An 18,104-nucleotide genomic window follows, 5' to 3' on the forward strand; every position below is an offset into this window, starting at 1 on the left:
TCATCCTTTCCAATTCGAATCCCCTTGATCTCCTTATGTTGTCTTATTGCTATTGCTAGAACTTCAAGCACTATATTGAAGAGGTATGGAGAGAGTGGACAGCCTTGTCGCGTTCCTGATTTTAGTGGAAAGGCTTTGAGTTTCTCTCCATTCAGTTTGATGTTAGCTGTCGGCTTGCTGTATATTGCTTTTATTATATTTAGGTATGATCCTTGTATCCCCAGTCTCTCCAACACCTTTATCATAAATGGGTGTTGAATTTTGTCAAATGCTTTTTCAGCATCTAGTGAGATGATCATATGGTTTTTTTCTTTCAGTTTATTTATATGATGGATTACATTGATAGATTTGCGTATGTTGAACCAGCCCTGCATCTCTGGAATGAAGCCGACTTGATCATAATGGATAATTTTTCTAATGTGCTCTTGGATTCGGTTTGCCAGTATTTTATTGAGAATTTTCGCGTCGATGTTCATGAGTGAGATTGGCCTGTAATTCTCTTTCTTGGTTGTGTCTTTGTGTGGTTTTGGTATTAGGGTAACTGTAGCTTCATAAAAAGAGTTAGGCAATGACTCTTCTGTTTCTATATTGTGGAATACGTTAAGGAGTATAGGTATTAGCTCTTCCTGGAAGTTCTGGTAGAATTCTGCATTGAAACCATCTGGTCCTGGGCTTTTTTTGGTAGGGAGATTTTTGATAACAGCTTCTAATTCTTCGCGACTAACAGGTCTATTTAGGTTGTTCACCTGTTCTTGGTTCAACTTTGGTATATGGTACTTATCTAAAAAAATGTCCATTTCTTTTACATTTTCCAACTTTGTGGCATATAAACTTTCATAGTAAGATCTAATGATTCTCTGAATTTCCTCTGTGTCTGTGGTTATGTCCCCCTTTTCATTTCTGATCTTATTAATTTGCATGTTCTCTCTCTGCCGTTTGATTAACTTGGCTAGGGGTTTGTCAATCTTGTTGATTTTCTCCAAGAACCAGCTTTTTGATTCATTGATTCTTTGGATTGTTTTCTCTGTTTCTATTTTGTTGATTTCAGCCCTCAGTTTGATTATTTCCAGTCTTCTAGACCTCCTGGGTGAATCAGCTTCTTTTTTTTCTAGATCTTTCAATTGTGCTGTTAATTCTCCAATGTGTGCTTTCTCTGTTTTCTTTAATTGGGCACTTAGTGCTATGAACTTTCCTCTTAGCACTGCTTTCATAGTGTCCCATAGGTTTGAGTATGTTGTGTCTTTGTTTTCATTAAATTCAAGGAAGAGTTTAATTTCTTTCTTTATTTCTTCCTTGACCCAGGGGTGATTTAGTAGTTGACTGTTCAGTTTCCATGAGTTTGTTGGCTTCCTGGGGGGAGCATTGTTGTTGAATTCTAATTTTAGTCCATGGTGATCTGACAAGACACAGGTAGTTACTAATATTTTTTTGTATCTGTGGAAGTTTACTTTGTTACCGAGTATGTGGTCAATTTTCGAGAAGGTTCCATGAGCTGCAGAGAAAAAGGTATATTCTTTCCTATTTGGGTGGAGTGTTCTATAGATGTCTGTTAAGTCCATTTGATTCAATACCTCCAATAGGTCTCTCAATTCTCTGTTTGGTTTCTGTCTGATTGACCTGTCCATTGGTGAGAGAGGAGTGTTGAAGTCTCCTACTATTAGTGTGTGTGGTTTGATGACCGCCTTGAGTTCTAGAAGAGTTTCTTTTACATATGTGGGTGCCTTTATATTAGGAGCATAGATATTCAGGATTGAGACTTCCTCCTGATGAATTGTTCCAGTTATGAGTATGAAATGTCCATCTCCATTTCTTCTGATTGATTTTAGTTTGAAGTCGATTTTGTTAGATATTAGAATGGCCACGCCTGCTTGTTTCTTAGGCCCATTTGCTTGGAAAACCTTTTCCCAACCCTTTACTCTGAGTAGGTGTCTGTCTTTGTGGTTGAGGTGTGTTTCTTGTAAACAGCAGAATGTTGGATCCTGTTTTCGTATCCAATCTCTAAGTCTGTGCCTCTTTATAGGTGAATTGAGTCCATTGATATTAAGTGATATTAATGACCAGTGGTTGTTGACTCCGGTCATTTTTTTTTTTTGTTAGGTAGTAGAGTATATGTGTTTCTCTTCTTTAATTTGTGCTTGTGAATGGTCGCTAGATGTTCGAGTTATTGTAGGCCGTGTTGGGAATGTTGGATTCCTTCGGTAGTGATTTTCCTTCTAATATTCTCTGTAAGGCTGGATTAGTAGCTACGTATTGCTTAAATTTGTTTTTATCCTGGAATATTTTGTTTTCTCCGTTGATAGTGAACAGTAGCTTGGCAGGGTATATTAGTCTGGGTTTGCATCCATGGTCTCTTAGTTTCTGCAGTACCTCTATCCAGGATCTTCTGGCTTTCATGGTTTCCATAGAGAAATCCGGTGTAAGCCTGATAGGTTTACCTTTATAAGTTACTTGACCTTTTTCCTTTGCAGCTCTTAAAATTTTTTCTTTAATATTTATGTTTTGTGTTTTGATTATTATATGACGCGGGGATGTTTTTTTCTGATCCAATCTATTCGGTGTTCTGTATGCTTCTTGAACCTTCATAGGAATATCGTTCTTTAGGTTGGGAAAGTTTTCTTCTATAATTTTGTTGAATATATTTTCTGGTCCTTTGATCTGCAGTTCTTCTCCTTCTTCAATCCCTATTATTCTTAGATTTGGTTTTTTTATTGTGTCCCAGATTTCCTGAATGTTTTGTGAAGAGAATTTGTTGGATTTGCCGTTTTCTCTGACCAGAGCATTTATTTTCTCTATGGTATCTTCAGAATCTGAGATTCGTTCTTCTATCTCTTGTATTCTATTGGTTATGCTTGATTCTGTAGTCTCCGCTCGTTTACCTAGGTTTTCCATATCCAGCCGGTTCTCGTTTTGTGTTTTCTTCATTGCCTCCATTTCAGTTTTCAATTCTTGGACTGTTTCCTTTACTTGTTTGATTGTTTTTTCTTGGTTTCTCAGGGTATCACTCACGGATTTACTTATTTCTTCAAACTTTTTGTTATATTTCTCATCCATTTCTATACTCATTTCTTCAAACTTTTTGTTATACTTCTCGACCAGTTCCTTAAGGGAGTTATTCATATCCTGTTTAAGGGACTCTATTGCTTTCATAATGGCACTTTTTTCCACTTCATCTGGGTTAGAGTGTTCAAATCCTTCTGTTGTAGGGTCGTTGGGATCTGATATTTTCATGTTGTTTTTCAGATTGTTGGAGGAGGTCTTGCCTTGGCGTCTGCCCATCTCTTCGATCCAATGCTCTCTATTGGAGCTTCTGGTATCGGGTCAGGTTCCCTTGTTGGGCAGGGAGTTCACTGATAGAATGCCTACCTTTCCCCAGGCAGGGTATTGAAGCACAGGCACTCCCTCTTTCCGGGATGCCCCTACAGAGCAGGCCCAGTGTGCAAGGCAGCTGAACTGGGGAAATTTTATGGCCTCAGTGGGAGGGGAGAAATATAGAAATTTGTACCTGGATGGAAGCTGGGATGGCAGGCGGGAGAGCCTAGCAGTGTGGACACAGCACTGCAGGCTGACCTGGGAGTCTATGGGGTCGGGGAAAGTCCTAGCTCCTCCTCGCCGGGGCCCCTGCCGTGGCCCGAATCAACTCACCACTCGGAAGGCCCTCTGGATGGAAGCAGGAATGGCTGGCGGGAAGCTAGCAGGGTGGAGCCAGCAGGGCAGGCTGACCTGGGAGTCTATGGGGTCGGGGAAAGTCCTAGCTCCCCCTCGCCGGGGCCGCTGCCGTGGCCCGAATCAACTCACCACTCGGAAGGCCCTCTGGATGGAAGCTGGGATGGCTGGCGGGAAGCTAGCAGGGTGGAGCCAGCAGGGCAGGCTGACCTGGGAGTCTATGGGGTCGGGGAAAGTCCTAGCTCCCCCTCGCCGGGGCCGCTGCCGTGGCCCGAATCAACTCACCACTCGGAAGGCCCTCTGGATGGAAGCAGGGATGGCTGGCGGGAAGCTAGCAGGGTGGAGCCAGCAGGGCAGGCTGACCTGGGAGTCTATGGGGTCGGGGAAAGTCCTAGCTCCCCCTCGCCGGGGCCGCTGCCGTGGCCCGAATCAACTCACCACTGGGAAGGCCCTCTGGATGGAAGCAGGAATGGCTGGCGGGAAGCTAGCAGGGTGGAGCCAGCAGGGCAGGCTGACCTGGGAGTCTATGGGGTCGGGGAAAGTCCTAGCTCCCCCTCGCCGGGGCCACTGCCGTGGCCCGAATCAACTCACCACTCGGAAGGCCCTCTGGATGGAAGCTGGGATGGCTGGCGGGCTATTGATTAAATTTTTATTTTACATACCAACCACAGTTTCCCCTCTTTTCTCTCCTCCCCCGCCCCCACTGAACCATTCTGTCTCCATTCAGAAAGGGGCGGACCTCCATGGGATGTCTTTAAAAAGGTGTGATCTTGGGGTTCAGCAACAAAGGAAAGCTTGTGACTTAACAGTGATGTGTTTATGTGTCAAGTTCACAAGGGTTCAGCTGTACTGTCTACATTTATGTCAACTTGACACAAGTTGTCATCATCAGAAAGCAGGGAGCCTCAGTTGAGAAGGAGTCCCAGAAGATCAGGCTGGAGGCAAGCCTGTAGACTTCCTTCCGGGATGGACTATGGTGTGGAAGTGTAAGCCAGACAAACCCTTTCCTTCCCAACTTGATTTTGGTCATGCTGTTTCATTATCACAATAGGAACCTGACTAGGACACTGATGTAAGGAATCTAGGAGATATTCGTGCATAGAAAACTTGTGGCTTCCAGAAAGTCCTAACATGCAACCAAGGCTAAAAACACTGGCCTCACAAGGGACAAAGGCAGAGCCATCTAACAGGGGCCTGGATAAGTCTGGAGAAGTACAAGATGACAGGTCTATCTTTAATCTTCTTGGATTTGGTCAAAGGTCTAAGCATGGCATTGATCTTTTATGATTGTTGTGTCTTTTGAGACAGGGTCTCGATGTCGAGCCCACACTGACCTCAAACTCAAGATCTCCCTGCCTCCGTCTTCCAAGTGTGAGGATTAGAGTCTTGAGTCACCACACCCTTCATCTTCTCTGATGCTCTTGAATGGCTCTTCCTTTTAGTGGTCACCCTACCCCATTCATCCCGGGATGAGAAGCTGTGTTAGGAGACTCTCCTCTTCTGCTGGGTACCAACCCTTTCAGCAGATGCTACCTTAGGGGTTCTAGCAGTTGGGTCCTGTGTGTCATGCTTACCAAAGGAATATGTTATACTTTCTAGGTTTGATAGCGTTGGTCCACATCACATGCTGGATGTCTGGCACAGGGAGATCGAACACATGGAGTCCACCATGGCCACCATCTCCAAGTCCGCTGATTTGTTTGAGGTCAATGTCCCTGACTATAAGCAGCTGAGGCAGTGCAGGAAGGAGGCCTGCCAGCTAAAGGAGCTCTGGGACACCATAGGAATGGTGACCTCCAGTATCCATGCCTGGGAGGCTACCAGCTGGAGGGACATCAGTGTGGAAGCCATGGACTTGGAGTGCAAGCAGTTCACCCGGCACATCCGGAACCTAGACAAGGAGCTTAGAGCCTGGGATGCATTCACAGGCCTGGAAAGCACCGTGTTGAATACTCTGACCTCCCTGAGGGCTGTGGCTGAGCTGCAGAACCCTGCCATCCGGGAGCGGCACTGGAGGCAACTGATGCAGGCCACAGGTGTGAGTTTCACCATGGATCAGGACACCACGTTGGCTCACCTCCTGCAGCTCCAGCTTCACCATTTCGAAGATGAGGTCCGGGGCATTGTGGACCGAGCTGTGAAAGAGATGGGTATGGAGAAGACCCTAAGCGAACTGCAGAACACCTGGGCCAGCATGGAATTCCAGTATGAGCCGCACGCGCGAACTCACATACCCTTGCTGCAATCAGACGAGGACCTCTTCGAGGTTCTGGAGGACAATCAAGTGCAACTTCAGAACCTGATGATGTCCAAACACGTTGCTTTCTTCCTAGAAGAAGTATCAGGTTGGCAGAAGAAGCTATCCACGGCTGACTCAGTAATCTCCATCTGGTTTGAGGTGCAGCGTACCTGGTCTCACCTGGAGAGCATTTTCATTGGCTCTGAAGACATCCGGGCTCAGCTACCTCAGGTACCTGCTCAAGGGAATCCTATGCTACCCTAGTCTCTGGTTCAGGTGAAGACCTTTCCGCCCGAAGTGTTGGGGTTCTTTTCTCTGCTCCTCACTGACCTGAACCATCACCAAAAATGTGCTAGTGTGTTTGCAAACAGTTTGCCTGGACATGAGAAGGAGAAAGAAAAGGAACGATTTACTCTTTTTTTTTTTTTTTTTTCAAGTGTGTGTGAGAAAAGCGATAGAAGATCCCAGCTGCTGTGGCTTGGGAATGGCTCCTGAAGGGTCACTTCATAGGTCTCATATCACACGTACTCAAACAAACTGAGTCTTGTTACCAGGCAAGTTCAAGGTCATTCTCCCCAGGTGGTGAGCCATGCAGCAAATCTTTAATCGGTACTAACATGTCAGATACCTGTTCTCTGCTAAAGATTAACAGCAGATTTCCCTAAAATATATGTTCCCATTATTACCCTCCCCTGTGCCTGCCCCTTCTCCCTAGCCCTAATTAATGTGTCATTAACCAGCTGCTGTCTCAGTGGACTCTAATTCCTTCTCTGTTTTTGCCCTAGACGTCTTCTGTATCCATTCAGTACAGCCAGTTCTTTGCTGACAAATTAGTTTGATTATGAAATGTCACCAGTTGTCCAGGCCTTGTTAAGAACTTAAAGCACATGCCATCCAATATTGCAGCTCTCCGGTACATCCTGCAGAAGCATTCTAGGGCAATAAGCTGCTACCAAGGTTGGCATTTGCAACAGAAACTAACAGGGAATAGTTCTGTTTGGCAGCTGTTATGAAGCCATCACCAGACTTTATTTATCCTAAATATCAGCAATTGAAGAATAGGTTTAATTAGAAGGGGTGAGGACATAGGTGGAGACTTTGGGAGAGACCTTAAGGGAGTGTCTGAGAAACTCTTATGAAAAATATGAAAGAATCTGAACTCTGGATAGTGCTGCAGGTTTATGCACATAATGCGTAAATGCCTGCATTTCCTTCCTATTAAAAACATAACAGAAAAGAGTTCAGTCTCATTATGCCCTAACTAGTAACTATTTTCTTCCATTAAGACTATTTCCCAACTTTTGTGCATGTATACACTCAGTTTTTACATAATTGCTTCCAGAGTAATTACGGTTCTCTGATTGGCTCTTTTCATTTGAACATTCATGCCAGGTATGAATATGCTTCTGTCACCTTGATGCCATTTCATTTTCAGTCAAAGCAAAACACTGCATTGAGAGGGGATTTTAAAGTGTTTTACCCATGTCTCTTGTCTTTTGATCACCTTGGGTGATGGGTACGGGTTACAGAGGGCAGGGTAGCAGGCCTAGCCTTCAGCTCTAATCCTCCATGATGGGCAAGTTATCTACTTAATGTCTTCATACCTTGATTTCCTCATCCATAAGTTCAGACAGGCACTAGCACCTACTTTGGAAAGTCCATTAAAACAATGCACACAGCATATACGATTATGATTACTATTTCTAGTAACACAGTATGTTCTCACCAGGTGCCACATTTAGGCTAAAATCCTTTGTATATCTTAGTTTCTTGATCTTTTAGCAGCACAGCGAGAATGATGACATTAAAAAGTTTATGTAGATCTAGAAAAAAAGCATCCAGTCTACTGCCTACTTGGCTTAGGAATCATTTATTGGTCAGTTGGAGTGAGAGTGGAGAGTCCCTGAGATTTCATTAGGGGTCTAGAGTCAACGCTACCTTAGTGATCGTGTGTGTTATTTGGCTTTATTGACTTTTGCTCTTGCATGAGCACACATGAGCTTCTATTATGCTGCATGACCTGTAAGATGAAAGGAGACCAAATGCAGAAGTAGATGTGGGGACACTGATGAGCTCTGTGTGGTCACACAGTAACAGTCTGGAGGTTGAAAGAAACGCAAAAGGATGCTACCTGTGTTTTTATTGTAGTGGTTTGAGATTTTTGGTAAATTATTTTAGATTAAAAACATGGTATTATGATAAACTGATAGGTTTTTTTATTATTACATTTTAATTTTTATTTCGAAGCCTCAAACAAACCCCCTGTTTTTCTGGTCCTTTTCAAACGCACATGCACACATGTGCACACACATACCTTTCACAATAATCCCATAGTTGTAAGTGCAGGATTTGTGCTAACGATGTATCCACTGGGCCTGGGCTCCACAAATCTGCATCTGATCAAAAGTGACTCTCTCTAAAGGTCTCCATCTGTTGCCAAGAGAAGTTTCCTTGATGAGAGGTGGGAACTACACTTACCAGTGGTATAAGGATATTTATTCGGAATGTAGTGATGGATTGTGTAGGTTTAGTAAAATGGTAGTTGTAGGTTCTCCTCTGAGATCCATGACTTCATTAGCCCTGAGCAGGCGACTAGGTTTCTAGTACCACACATGGCTTCCTTATTTTGAATGGGTCTTAAGTCCCATTAAGGAGCTGTTGGTTACTGCCAAGGTATTCTTGTCACTACTGCACCCTTAGGGTTGTGATGCCATGCTGGTTGTTGTTGGAGTTCATAGGTGCCATCTCTGCGTAGGATGGCTGAGTTCTTCCCTCCCTTGGGAACTAATGCTGCACCTCCTGGTACCATGAAGGCTAGTCCTCAAAGAGGAGGCTTTTGGGTCAGATTCACTTAAGAGCCCTGTATCTGAAGGTCATGGTGTCTTTAGCAATAAGGGCTTATCATCTACCTCTGGTGGGGGAGAGGGCAATCTAGGGCATCAAAAATGACTGTAACGTTTTTTGGAGTTTCATGAACAATCCTGACCAACTCAAAAGAAAGATTCTCATGCCTGGTATTTGGGGTTTTGTTAGATTGTCTATGGGTCCTGGGGTGAGCATTGTCAGTTCACATGGGAAAATTTCATTTAAACTATATATGTGTTATAGGTATTTATGGGCAGATAGTTAAATTACTATTCTGTAACATGAGGGGCCGGCTTGTTGGGGTTTCTGTCCCACCCGGTACCCCAGAGCCGGCATACCCCAAGGAAAATCACACACAGGACTCCATAAGATTATAAACTGATTGGCCCATTAGGTCAGGCTACTTATTAGCTCTTATAACTTATGTTACCCCATTATTCTAATCTATGTTAGCCTTACATGGCTCCGTACCTTTCTCAGCTGGGCAAGTTACATGCTGCCTCTTCGGTGTTCTGCGCAGGAATGGCAGAGGAACCTCCCTGCTTCCCAGAATTCTCCTGTTCTCATTGCATCACCTCTACTTCCTGTCTGGTTTTCCCAACTATACTGCCTGCCTGGCCAATCAGCGTTTTATTAAAATATGATTGACAGAATACAGATAATTCTCCTGCACCATTTCCCTCTTTTTTTTTTTAAACAAAGAATAATACCCATAGTCCATTTGTTGGGAATGTGGGCATAGTATTTCAGGCTACTTCCTGCTTGTTGGGGGCGCTGATGATCTTATGGGGACCTAAAGAAAACTTAGAGTTATAATCAAGTCCTGACTGGAGTATCCTGTGAGTCTCGATCATCTCAGGCGACAGTCTTGAATCTGTTCTGGATGTAGAATTCAGACATCTGGGCCATCTGTTCCTGTCAGAGATTTCTCAGGTGGCCTTCCTTGATCATACTGGATTTTTCTTAACTCAGAATGAATCCACAACCTCTCATTTTCTGTGGAAACTAAAGCAAAATCTCTTCTCCAAAGTAACAAACCTTTTGACTTCTGTTTTGAAGCCATGGTATTTTCAAAATACCTATCTTGGGTTAGTTCAGCAGTGTTTATAAACAACAGTCCTTTAGCAACTGTTGCTCCTTCCTCAGCATTCAAACAATTCAAAGAGAGCATAATAGCATACAGTATCAAGATTCTCTGCGTATTTTCCATCTTTATGCAGCTTTACTTTAACCTCTATTTCTTTTATTTTTACTTTTACTTTTGGGTTTTTGAGACAGGTTCTCTGTATATATCTTTGCCCTGGAATAACTCTGTATACCAGGCTGTCCTTGAACTCACAGAGATCCACTTGTCTCTGCCTCCCAAGTGCTGGGATTAAAGGTGTGTACTACCACACCTTGAACTCACAGAGATCCTTCTGTCTCTGCCTCCCAGGCATTGGATTTAAAGGTGTGTGCTACCACACCTTGAAGTCACAGAGGTCAATGTACCTCTGCCCCTTTAAGTCACAGAGGTCAATATACCTTTGCCTCCCAGGCATTGGGATTAAAGGTGTGTACCACCACACCCTATGTCTCCCTTTTTTTTCTTTTTTTATTTTTAATGACTTTAACCTTTAGCCTGCATATATTTTTAACATACTGTAAACCAGTTAGAGGTTTTCTTCCTCTTTGAATCTCTCTTTACTGTATATCTCTCTTTTTCTGACTACATGAGCCTTTAATTTACTAAGCAATATGGAGAGCAGTGGCTTTGTTGGCTAGATCCAGCCCACTCCCCAGCTCTCCAGTCTCGTGGCTGAGATACCAGCCAGAACTATGTTCACTGCCACAACTCTATGGCATTTCAAGGTCCTTGCTAGCAAGCAAGCTGCAGCATTTTGCTCACAGACCACACTTAGTCGGACTGCCTGCCTGAAAGAGTCAGAGTTTGCCCTGGCAGGACAGCCCAGAAAGCCTGCTTTTTAAAACAGCAGCGCAGTTTTTTTCCTGCTACAGCTGAAAGCCGAAAAACATGCATTTAGCTTTTCACCAACACCGTTTAAGTGTTTCATGGCAGGACTTCTTAATGAGCTGCAGGGTTTTGCAGCTAAAGCTGAGTCAGGAAGCCTCTCTTAGATGAGAGCATTTGCTTGCCTCTAGCAAGCAGAGCAGACCCGAGAAATTGCTGTTACCAAGAAAACATGCTTTACTCTATTCTTTCTTAAGCTTTCTCAGGCTTTCTGTGGATTCAGTTATCCACGTGGGCGCCATCTGTAGTATGAGGGCTGGCTTGTTGGGGTTTCTGTCCCTCCCAGTACCCCAACAGCTGGCAAGCAACAAAGAAAATCACACACAGGACTCCATAAGATTATAAACTGATTGGCCCATTAGGTCAGGCTACTTATTAGCTCTTATAACTTATGTTACCCCATTATTCTAATCTATGTTAGCCTTACATGGCTCCGTACCTTTCTCAGCTGGGCAAGTTACATGCTGCCTCTTCGGTGTTCTGCGCAGGAATGGCAGAGGAACCTCCCTGCTTCCCAGAATTCTCCTGTTCTCATTGCATCACCTCTACTTCCTGTCTGGTTTTCCCAACTATACTGCCTGCCTGGCCAATCAGCGTTTTATTAAAATATGATTGACAGAATACAGATAATTCTCCTGCACCACTATTCCTTATCACTCTTTGAGATATAGTTTGCCCTCTTTCTGTATTTACTTTTCTTTCTCCTTCCTAATTAAAGTCTCCTGCACTTTTTAAGTGAATTAAATAATTAAATTTTTTTCCTTTTAAAATACTTTAGCTTCTAATACAGAAAATATTGCTCGGCAGGTCACCTGCATAAACAAAAGAAAAAGGGGTCCAAGATTAACATGTCCACATGCTCTTCCTTGCCCAAAACTCTTCTTGGGATTGGATTGACTTCTGCCCTCAAATGACTGCAAGGGCCAAGCTGAGACAAATATTGATTATTATTTTCTATGTGCTTCATCTCTAGGACTCTAAGAGATTTGAAGGCATTGACTCTGACTTCAGAAAGCTGGCCTGTGATGTTCAGAAAACCCCAAATGTGGTGGAGGCCACGAATCAGCCAGGCCTCTATGACAAGCTGGAGGGTCTTCAGAGCAGGTGGGTGGGCTTGCCACCCCTGCTGTGGGAGGATGCAAGCTTCCCTTCTCTGTCTCTGACCTCTATTATCTGCCTGCTAATGAGAGCATGCTTGGCCTTTGCTTTCCCTATGGGTTGGGTAACATAGGATATGGTACATTAGGAGTTTTGATACAGATGTGAACAGATATGTCTATTTACAAATATCCCTAGGTATTTGTTGTTCTTAAATCTGAAAATATCCCGTATGTGGCAAATACATTCATCCTTCGGTCATCCACTCAAAATTGCTGCTGAGACAAACCTGCAGATATACAGAAGTTTGCAGCTGCAAGTTCCTTATGCAAAATAAAGTTGCATATAACCTGAGTAGTCCTCCCATGGCTTATACGTTCCTTCCAGCCTATCTACAATACCTAACTCAAAACAAATGCTTTGTAAATGGCTATGTTGTATTATGTAGGGATTGATGACCAAAAATGTTTGTGTATGTTCAAAACACATGAAAAATGTTCCCAAATATTTTCAATCTCTGTTTCTTTCACCGTCAGAAGGGGAATTTACAGACACTGAGGACTGACTGTGTTTGTATGTAGGTCATGCATATGTAGCTCGGGGCCAATTATACTCATTAAACTAAACTAGGAGAGCCTGTGTTCTGTGCCCCCAGGTTGTGCCTATGTGAGAAAGCCCTAGCCGAGTACCTAGACACCAAGAGACTTGCTTTTCCTCGGTTTTACTTCCTGTCCTCCTCTGATCTGCTAGACATCCTTTCCAATGGCACAGCCCCACAACAGGTAAGCTGGGCGGCAGCTTTCAAACCATCCACAGGATGCCAGGCACACCCAGCAGGAGCCTACGCTCAGGGAGGAGACAAGCATTTCAGAACCGGGTTGCCTTAGGGATCTCTGCCTCCTTTAGCTTTTTACACACACACACACACACCACCTCCTTCCCAGTAGCTGAAACAGAAGTGGAGTGGCAAAAGGCATGAAGTTAAGCCTGTATCAGGAATGCCTTCGACCTGGTTCTGAAGAGCCATTCAGTCAATCGTGGTCAACAGTGACAGCTATATAAAGAAGCCTGGCATTCTGGCACTGGTTGGAGGGCGTGCATGGAGCTGGAGGATAGGATGTGAAATGAGAGAAATCCATCGTGGGAAGACAAATGTCACACGTGGAAGCTGAAGCTGATCTCACAGAAGTAGAGAGAAGGCCGTTGATGACCAGAGAGGTAGAGGGGGTGGCTGGTGTGTGTGATGGGTACTATATTAGGTGTGATTGGATAACTTGAGAGATTTTATAGTACAGTAAGATAACGGTAGTACACAACAGTTTACATATTTCGAGAAAACTAATAGAATTTCAATAATCCCGATATAAAAAAGAACAAATTGTTTGATTTTTATAGATGTTTCATTCACCCTGATCTGAACATATTTGTTATAGAGATGTATTGAAGTGTCATGCAAGACCCCATAAATCTGTACGGTTATTATGTACATTTGTGTCAATTACAAATAAGAAAAACGATGCCAATAGTTTCTACAAGATTTGTAAGTTGACACATTATTGATTGGACCTTAGGGTGTTTTGATCAAAAAAGCATAGTGAGGAATTCCACACTTAGTTTTCTCCTTTAGTTCTAGTCCCATGCTGGCCAGATAGGCTGTTGCTTCTTCACAAGCTTTTGTCTGTGAAAGTGGAGTCTGCTACCTTACATGGTTTTCAGTGTTTGAGCCACAAGGTGATGCTCCTTTGGTGTTTGTGCCAACAGGCACTGGTCCTCAACTGCAAGAAGTAGCAGAACCCTGTCGATGATCTGTTACAAGCACAGCCCCTCTCTGTGTCTCCAGAACCTCTGGTTGCCTAAATCCACATGGGTCTGCAGGCTTTGCCTTTGGAAGGCTTTCCCAAGTGACACCACATTATGAGAGGGTGTAGTCTCGTGGACCATGCAGCCTGCATCTCCTCCAAAATGTTGGGGTGCTCCCTCTGCTCCAATGCTGGGATGAGTTTGGAGATCTTTGATTTTGCCTCAGACTGAAGCTATGCAGCCCGAACACTGGAGTGACAAGTCACTTGACTGTATTTCTTTCCTCCCTTCTGGGTGACTTTGTCATTCATTTGAAGTATGAAGAGGTTTATTTGTTTCTCCTTTTTCTGCTTTTTTTTCTGATTTAGGCTGGTTATTTTCAAATATCTATCTGCCTTTCCTCCTCCCCATAGAGAGTTTCAATGAGTCTTGATTTGTCTTGCCTGAGTTCATCTTTGCACAAAGAGGCAAATAAAGATTTGTATCCAGTCAGATATGTTCCCTCATCACCCCTTCTTTCTCACACAAAAGGTAGTGGGTTGCAGTATCTGTTTGAACTTTGTGTTTATGGGGGCAGCAGAATCTTCTGTGTAGTCCAAGCTGACCTTAAACCTGTGATCCTCCTGCTTCCTGCCTCTCTCTGCAGGAGGGAATTGCAGGCATTTGGTATTAGTTTTGTGCTGCTTCTTTCTTTCCTTCTTTCTTTCTTTCTTCCTCCTCCTTCTCTTCCTCCTCTTTCTCTTCCTTCTCCCTCTCCTCCTCCTCTGTTTTGTACCTTAGAAATCATTCCCATATTAATCCGAGCTCTCTCCATTTTAACATTTGCATCATACTCTATGCTGGTATGTCATAGTCTGGCCATTAGATGACTATTATTTTCCAATCAAGTAAGGTGGCATTAGGTAACCTTGTGTTTTGGAAACCCGTCTTTTAGATCTAGAGACATTCCTAGAGAATTCTGGCTCAAAAAGTAAACACGCGGAAGCCTTGTTAGCACTCCACTGCTTCGCTGCACAGGAACTGCCCCCTTGGTGTCACCACCAGCCATGGATGAGCGCTCCTCCAGCAGAGCCAAAAAGCAGCTCCAGCAGGTCTTACTCTGCTTGTTAGGAAGAATCAAGTATTAAAAAGACATCACCTTTGCGTTTGTGGTCCTTCTGTTCTTATTCTGTAGGCGGAATTATTTTCCAAGTGGCCCAGGCACATATCAACCTTCTGTTTACAGTTGTATTAATTCTGCCTGTAGAAGGGGTCAGATCCCTTCCACTCTTTCTATACCTTTAGCACCCATGGCACTTATTCTTACGTATTTCTTTTGATTTGCTTCTCATTTGGTTCTAGTAAATCTTTCAATAATCCACCCCTTTCCAGACCCTAGAGAGTGAAGCACAGTAAAGCTATTTTCTAACCCCTCCTTTGTGTGAGCGAATGGATTGATGTAGAAATCATCGGAACAGGAATCTCTTTTTCTCTATGCCTATAGAAATCCACATTTATGTTAATAATGCTCAATAGATATCTTTGTTCATGTATTTGCTTTCTTTGGCTATTCTTTTTATGACACTTAATGCTTTCTCCTCTCTGGAAACCAAGGCTTCTGTCGTCTTGACAGTTTTCTCCCACTGTTTGAGAGACTTTCTACTCCATCGAGCAGCCCCACCCCTGTTGGGTTCATCACACATCTGGAAACTGGGGTCTGCTCCTTTGGGCTGCGCTCTTCTCTGAGTGTAGACTTGGCTCTTGGTCTGTCTCCTTGGCATTCTTCAGAACTTCTGTCCTGCACTCAGTTTTCGGTGTCAGTTGAGCCCCTGAGTGCTGTTAACACCTTGGAAATTGACTTTGCGTTTGCTCCTTTGTTCCCCTGCCAGCCAATCCTTTATCCCGTGGTTTACAGAGCTTGTGCTCCTTTTGTTTAAATGAAAGCAAAACCAAGTGATAGTTTATTTCTCTTTTCAAAATCTCAATTGCACCAGTGTTTTTACTTGCACTCGTTCTGCTTTGCTCCTCTTTGCTTTCAGGAGAGGATGCTGTCTCCAGGGATGGAACGGCTGTGGTGGCTCTGTTCCTGCTCGTTTTCATTCCTTTGGTCGTGTCTGTTTAGTTCACGTGGTTCCTATCTCATAATTTCACGATCTCCGCAACTTTCCTCCCACAGGCTTAGCATTCGCCCTTCTGTGTCCTGTAAGAGTTGCTCCCTGGCAGGCTATGGTAACAACTATGATCAGCTTCCTGTGCATCCTCTTGAATCCTTGGCCCTGGTTTCCCTTCTCAGGTTCAACGCCACCTTTCCAAGCTCTTTGACAACATGGCCAAAATGCAGTTCCAGTTAGACGCCAGTAAGAACCCAACCAAGACAAGCCTTGGCATGTACAGCAAAGAAGAGGAATATGTGGCCTTCAGTGAACCCTGTGACTGCAGTGGGCAGGTGAGTGACAGCCCTTTCCCCCCTCACATCTCACCCATCCCTTCCCATCCTAACCAAATTCAGTGAAAATCAGTTTCCCCCAGGCTAGAGCTTGGGCCCTGAAGAAACAGCTTTCCTTGCTTGGCATCCACACTGGAGCTCCTCTGGGGCCTTCCTCTCTGAGAAAAACATATGTCAGCATTGATAGTTCCTTATTTAGTAGAGACCAGTGCTGGGAGAAATAAAATGCAGACAGTCACTGCAGTCAGCTGTGAGGGAATTGCAAGATGATTGACAGCGCAGGGAATATTAAGATGGCAACCCCGGGTGTAGAAGGAGCGGTGGGCTGCGTTCCAGCCTGGCTCCCGCATGGCTAGCTTTACACCCAGAAAAAACAACACACAAACTGTATTCCTTTAAACAGTGCCTGACCCATTAGTTTCAACCTCTTATTGGCTAATTCTCACATCTTGCTTTAACCCATATTTAGTAATCTGTGTAGCACCACGAGGTGGTGGCTTACTGGGAAAGATCCTAACCTGCGTCTGTCTCAGAGAGGAGAGTCATGGCGACTGCCTCACGTCCCTTCTTCCTAGCATTCTGTTCTGTCTACTCCGCCTACCTATGTTCTGACCTATCAGGTCAAGCAGTTTTTTTTTTTTTATTAATTAACCAATGAAAGCAACAGAAATACAGAAGACTCTCCTACATCACCAGGGAGCACCCCACAGGGGAATCTGGAACTCGGACACCTTCTTCTGGAAGAATTGTCCTTTTCTGAGATGTCTCCTCTCTTTGCAAATACACCCCAGGGTCATTTCCGTTCTTTTCCTCAGAGGATTGTCTACCACTCTCGAGGATGTCCCACCGTACCTCCAGGCCCTCACACCCAGCAGGCACACAAACCATGGGACAGTTCCTTCCTCACACCCGCCCTGTCCTTCAGCACCCCTGAAACAAGCTCCTGCCCTGCTCATTATTCACAGCCACACAGCCAAGCATCGCTCTCAGGGGCTCTATCCCCATGCAGATAAGGCCTGAACAAGAAGGGCTTCCAGAAATGTCTACCTTCCCTCAAATGCTTGGAGAGTAACGCTCTTATCAGAAAAGAATCCAAGGTTCTGTTAGATGCAGGTGGCTGACATCCTCGAGTTTTCAATTCAGAATACACTCTTTTAATAGACCAAGACCAGAAAGCATTCAACGGAGAAACTCAAACCCAACTAACTTCTCTATGCTATGTAGACAAGTCTGTGAAAATCAAATTAACTAAATCTGCCTTAATCCAGATTTGGGGTTCTTTGTATGAGCTCTGATTAGCATCCTACCACCCCTTCACCTGTTGTCCCCTTTTTCTGTGTTCCACATTAGTTCCCACTCATCACACCCCAGCTGATAAATGCAAAATGTCTGCCCTTGCCTTCTGGCATCTGGTTTGCGCACCACGCTGGAGCTCCATTGTCTTCGCTCCCTCCAGCTGGGTGAAAGAAAACAATAGGGATCAAACTTTCTGAGCCTAGTGGTGTCTAAGCCAGCGCTCTTCTTCCAGGTTGAAATATGGTTGAACCACGTGCTTCGTCACATGAAAGCCACCGTGAGGCACGAGATGACAGAAGCCGTAACTGCCTACGAGGAAAAGTCCAGGGAACAGTGGCTGTTTGATTACCCAGCTCAGGTATTTGTCCAGTTGGACCATCCTGGCCCTAACCTCATCTCTCTTTCTCCTCCAACAGCCTGTGTGGGCCTTCGGAGGCTGAAGGGCCTCAAGCTAACGGCCCCTGTGCTTCTCCATAGGAAGGGCTGTGGGGCTTGAATCCTAGATCGTTGTGAGTGCCAGAAGACAGAGCAGATGCACTGACAACCATGACTGAATTCCATCATTGCTTTGGAGGATTTGGGTTATGGGTCTGTATCGTTGACTGTAGGAAGAAGATACAAACAAAGCCTTGGAGTCCCCTTACACTGTGTGTGCCCGCTCTTTGCTGACTATGAGAGGGGAAGCCTAGGGGAGACAAGACGTGACA

General features: G+C 44.3%; 1 protein-coding gene across 1 annotated transcript in view; it reads left to right on the forward strand.

Annotated features, from left to right (window-relative positions):
* Positions 1–18,104, forward strand: part of Dnah9 (dynein axonemal heavy chain 9) — a 362,388-nt gene that overhangs the window by 87,077 nt on the left and 257,207 nt on the right. Inside the window, exons 20-24 of the mRNA XM_087910517.1 lie at positions 5,263–6,133; positions 11,752–11,882; positions 12,532–12,658; positions 15,949–16,101; positions 17,630–17,755. Of these exons, the coding sequence (XP_087766643.1) occupies positions 5,263–6,133; positions 11,752–11,882; positions 12,532–12,658; positions 15,949–16,101; positions 17,630–17,755 (1,408 nt within the window). The remainder of the gene's footprint in view (positions 1–5,262; positions 6,134–11,751; positions 11,883–12,531; positions 12,659–15,948; positions 16,102–17,629; positions 17,756–18,104) is intronic.

Source organism: Myodes glareolus, chromosome 9 (assembly GCF_982192425.1).
Source record: "Myodes glareolus chromosome 9, mMyoGla1.1, whole genome shotgun sequence".
NCBI lineage: Eukaryota > Metazoa > Chordata > Mammalia > Rodentia > Cricetidae > Myodes > Myodes glareolus.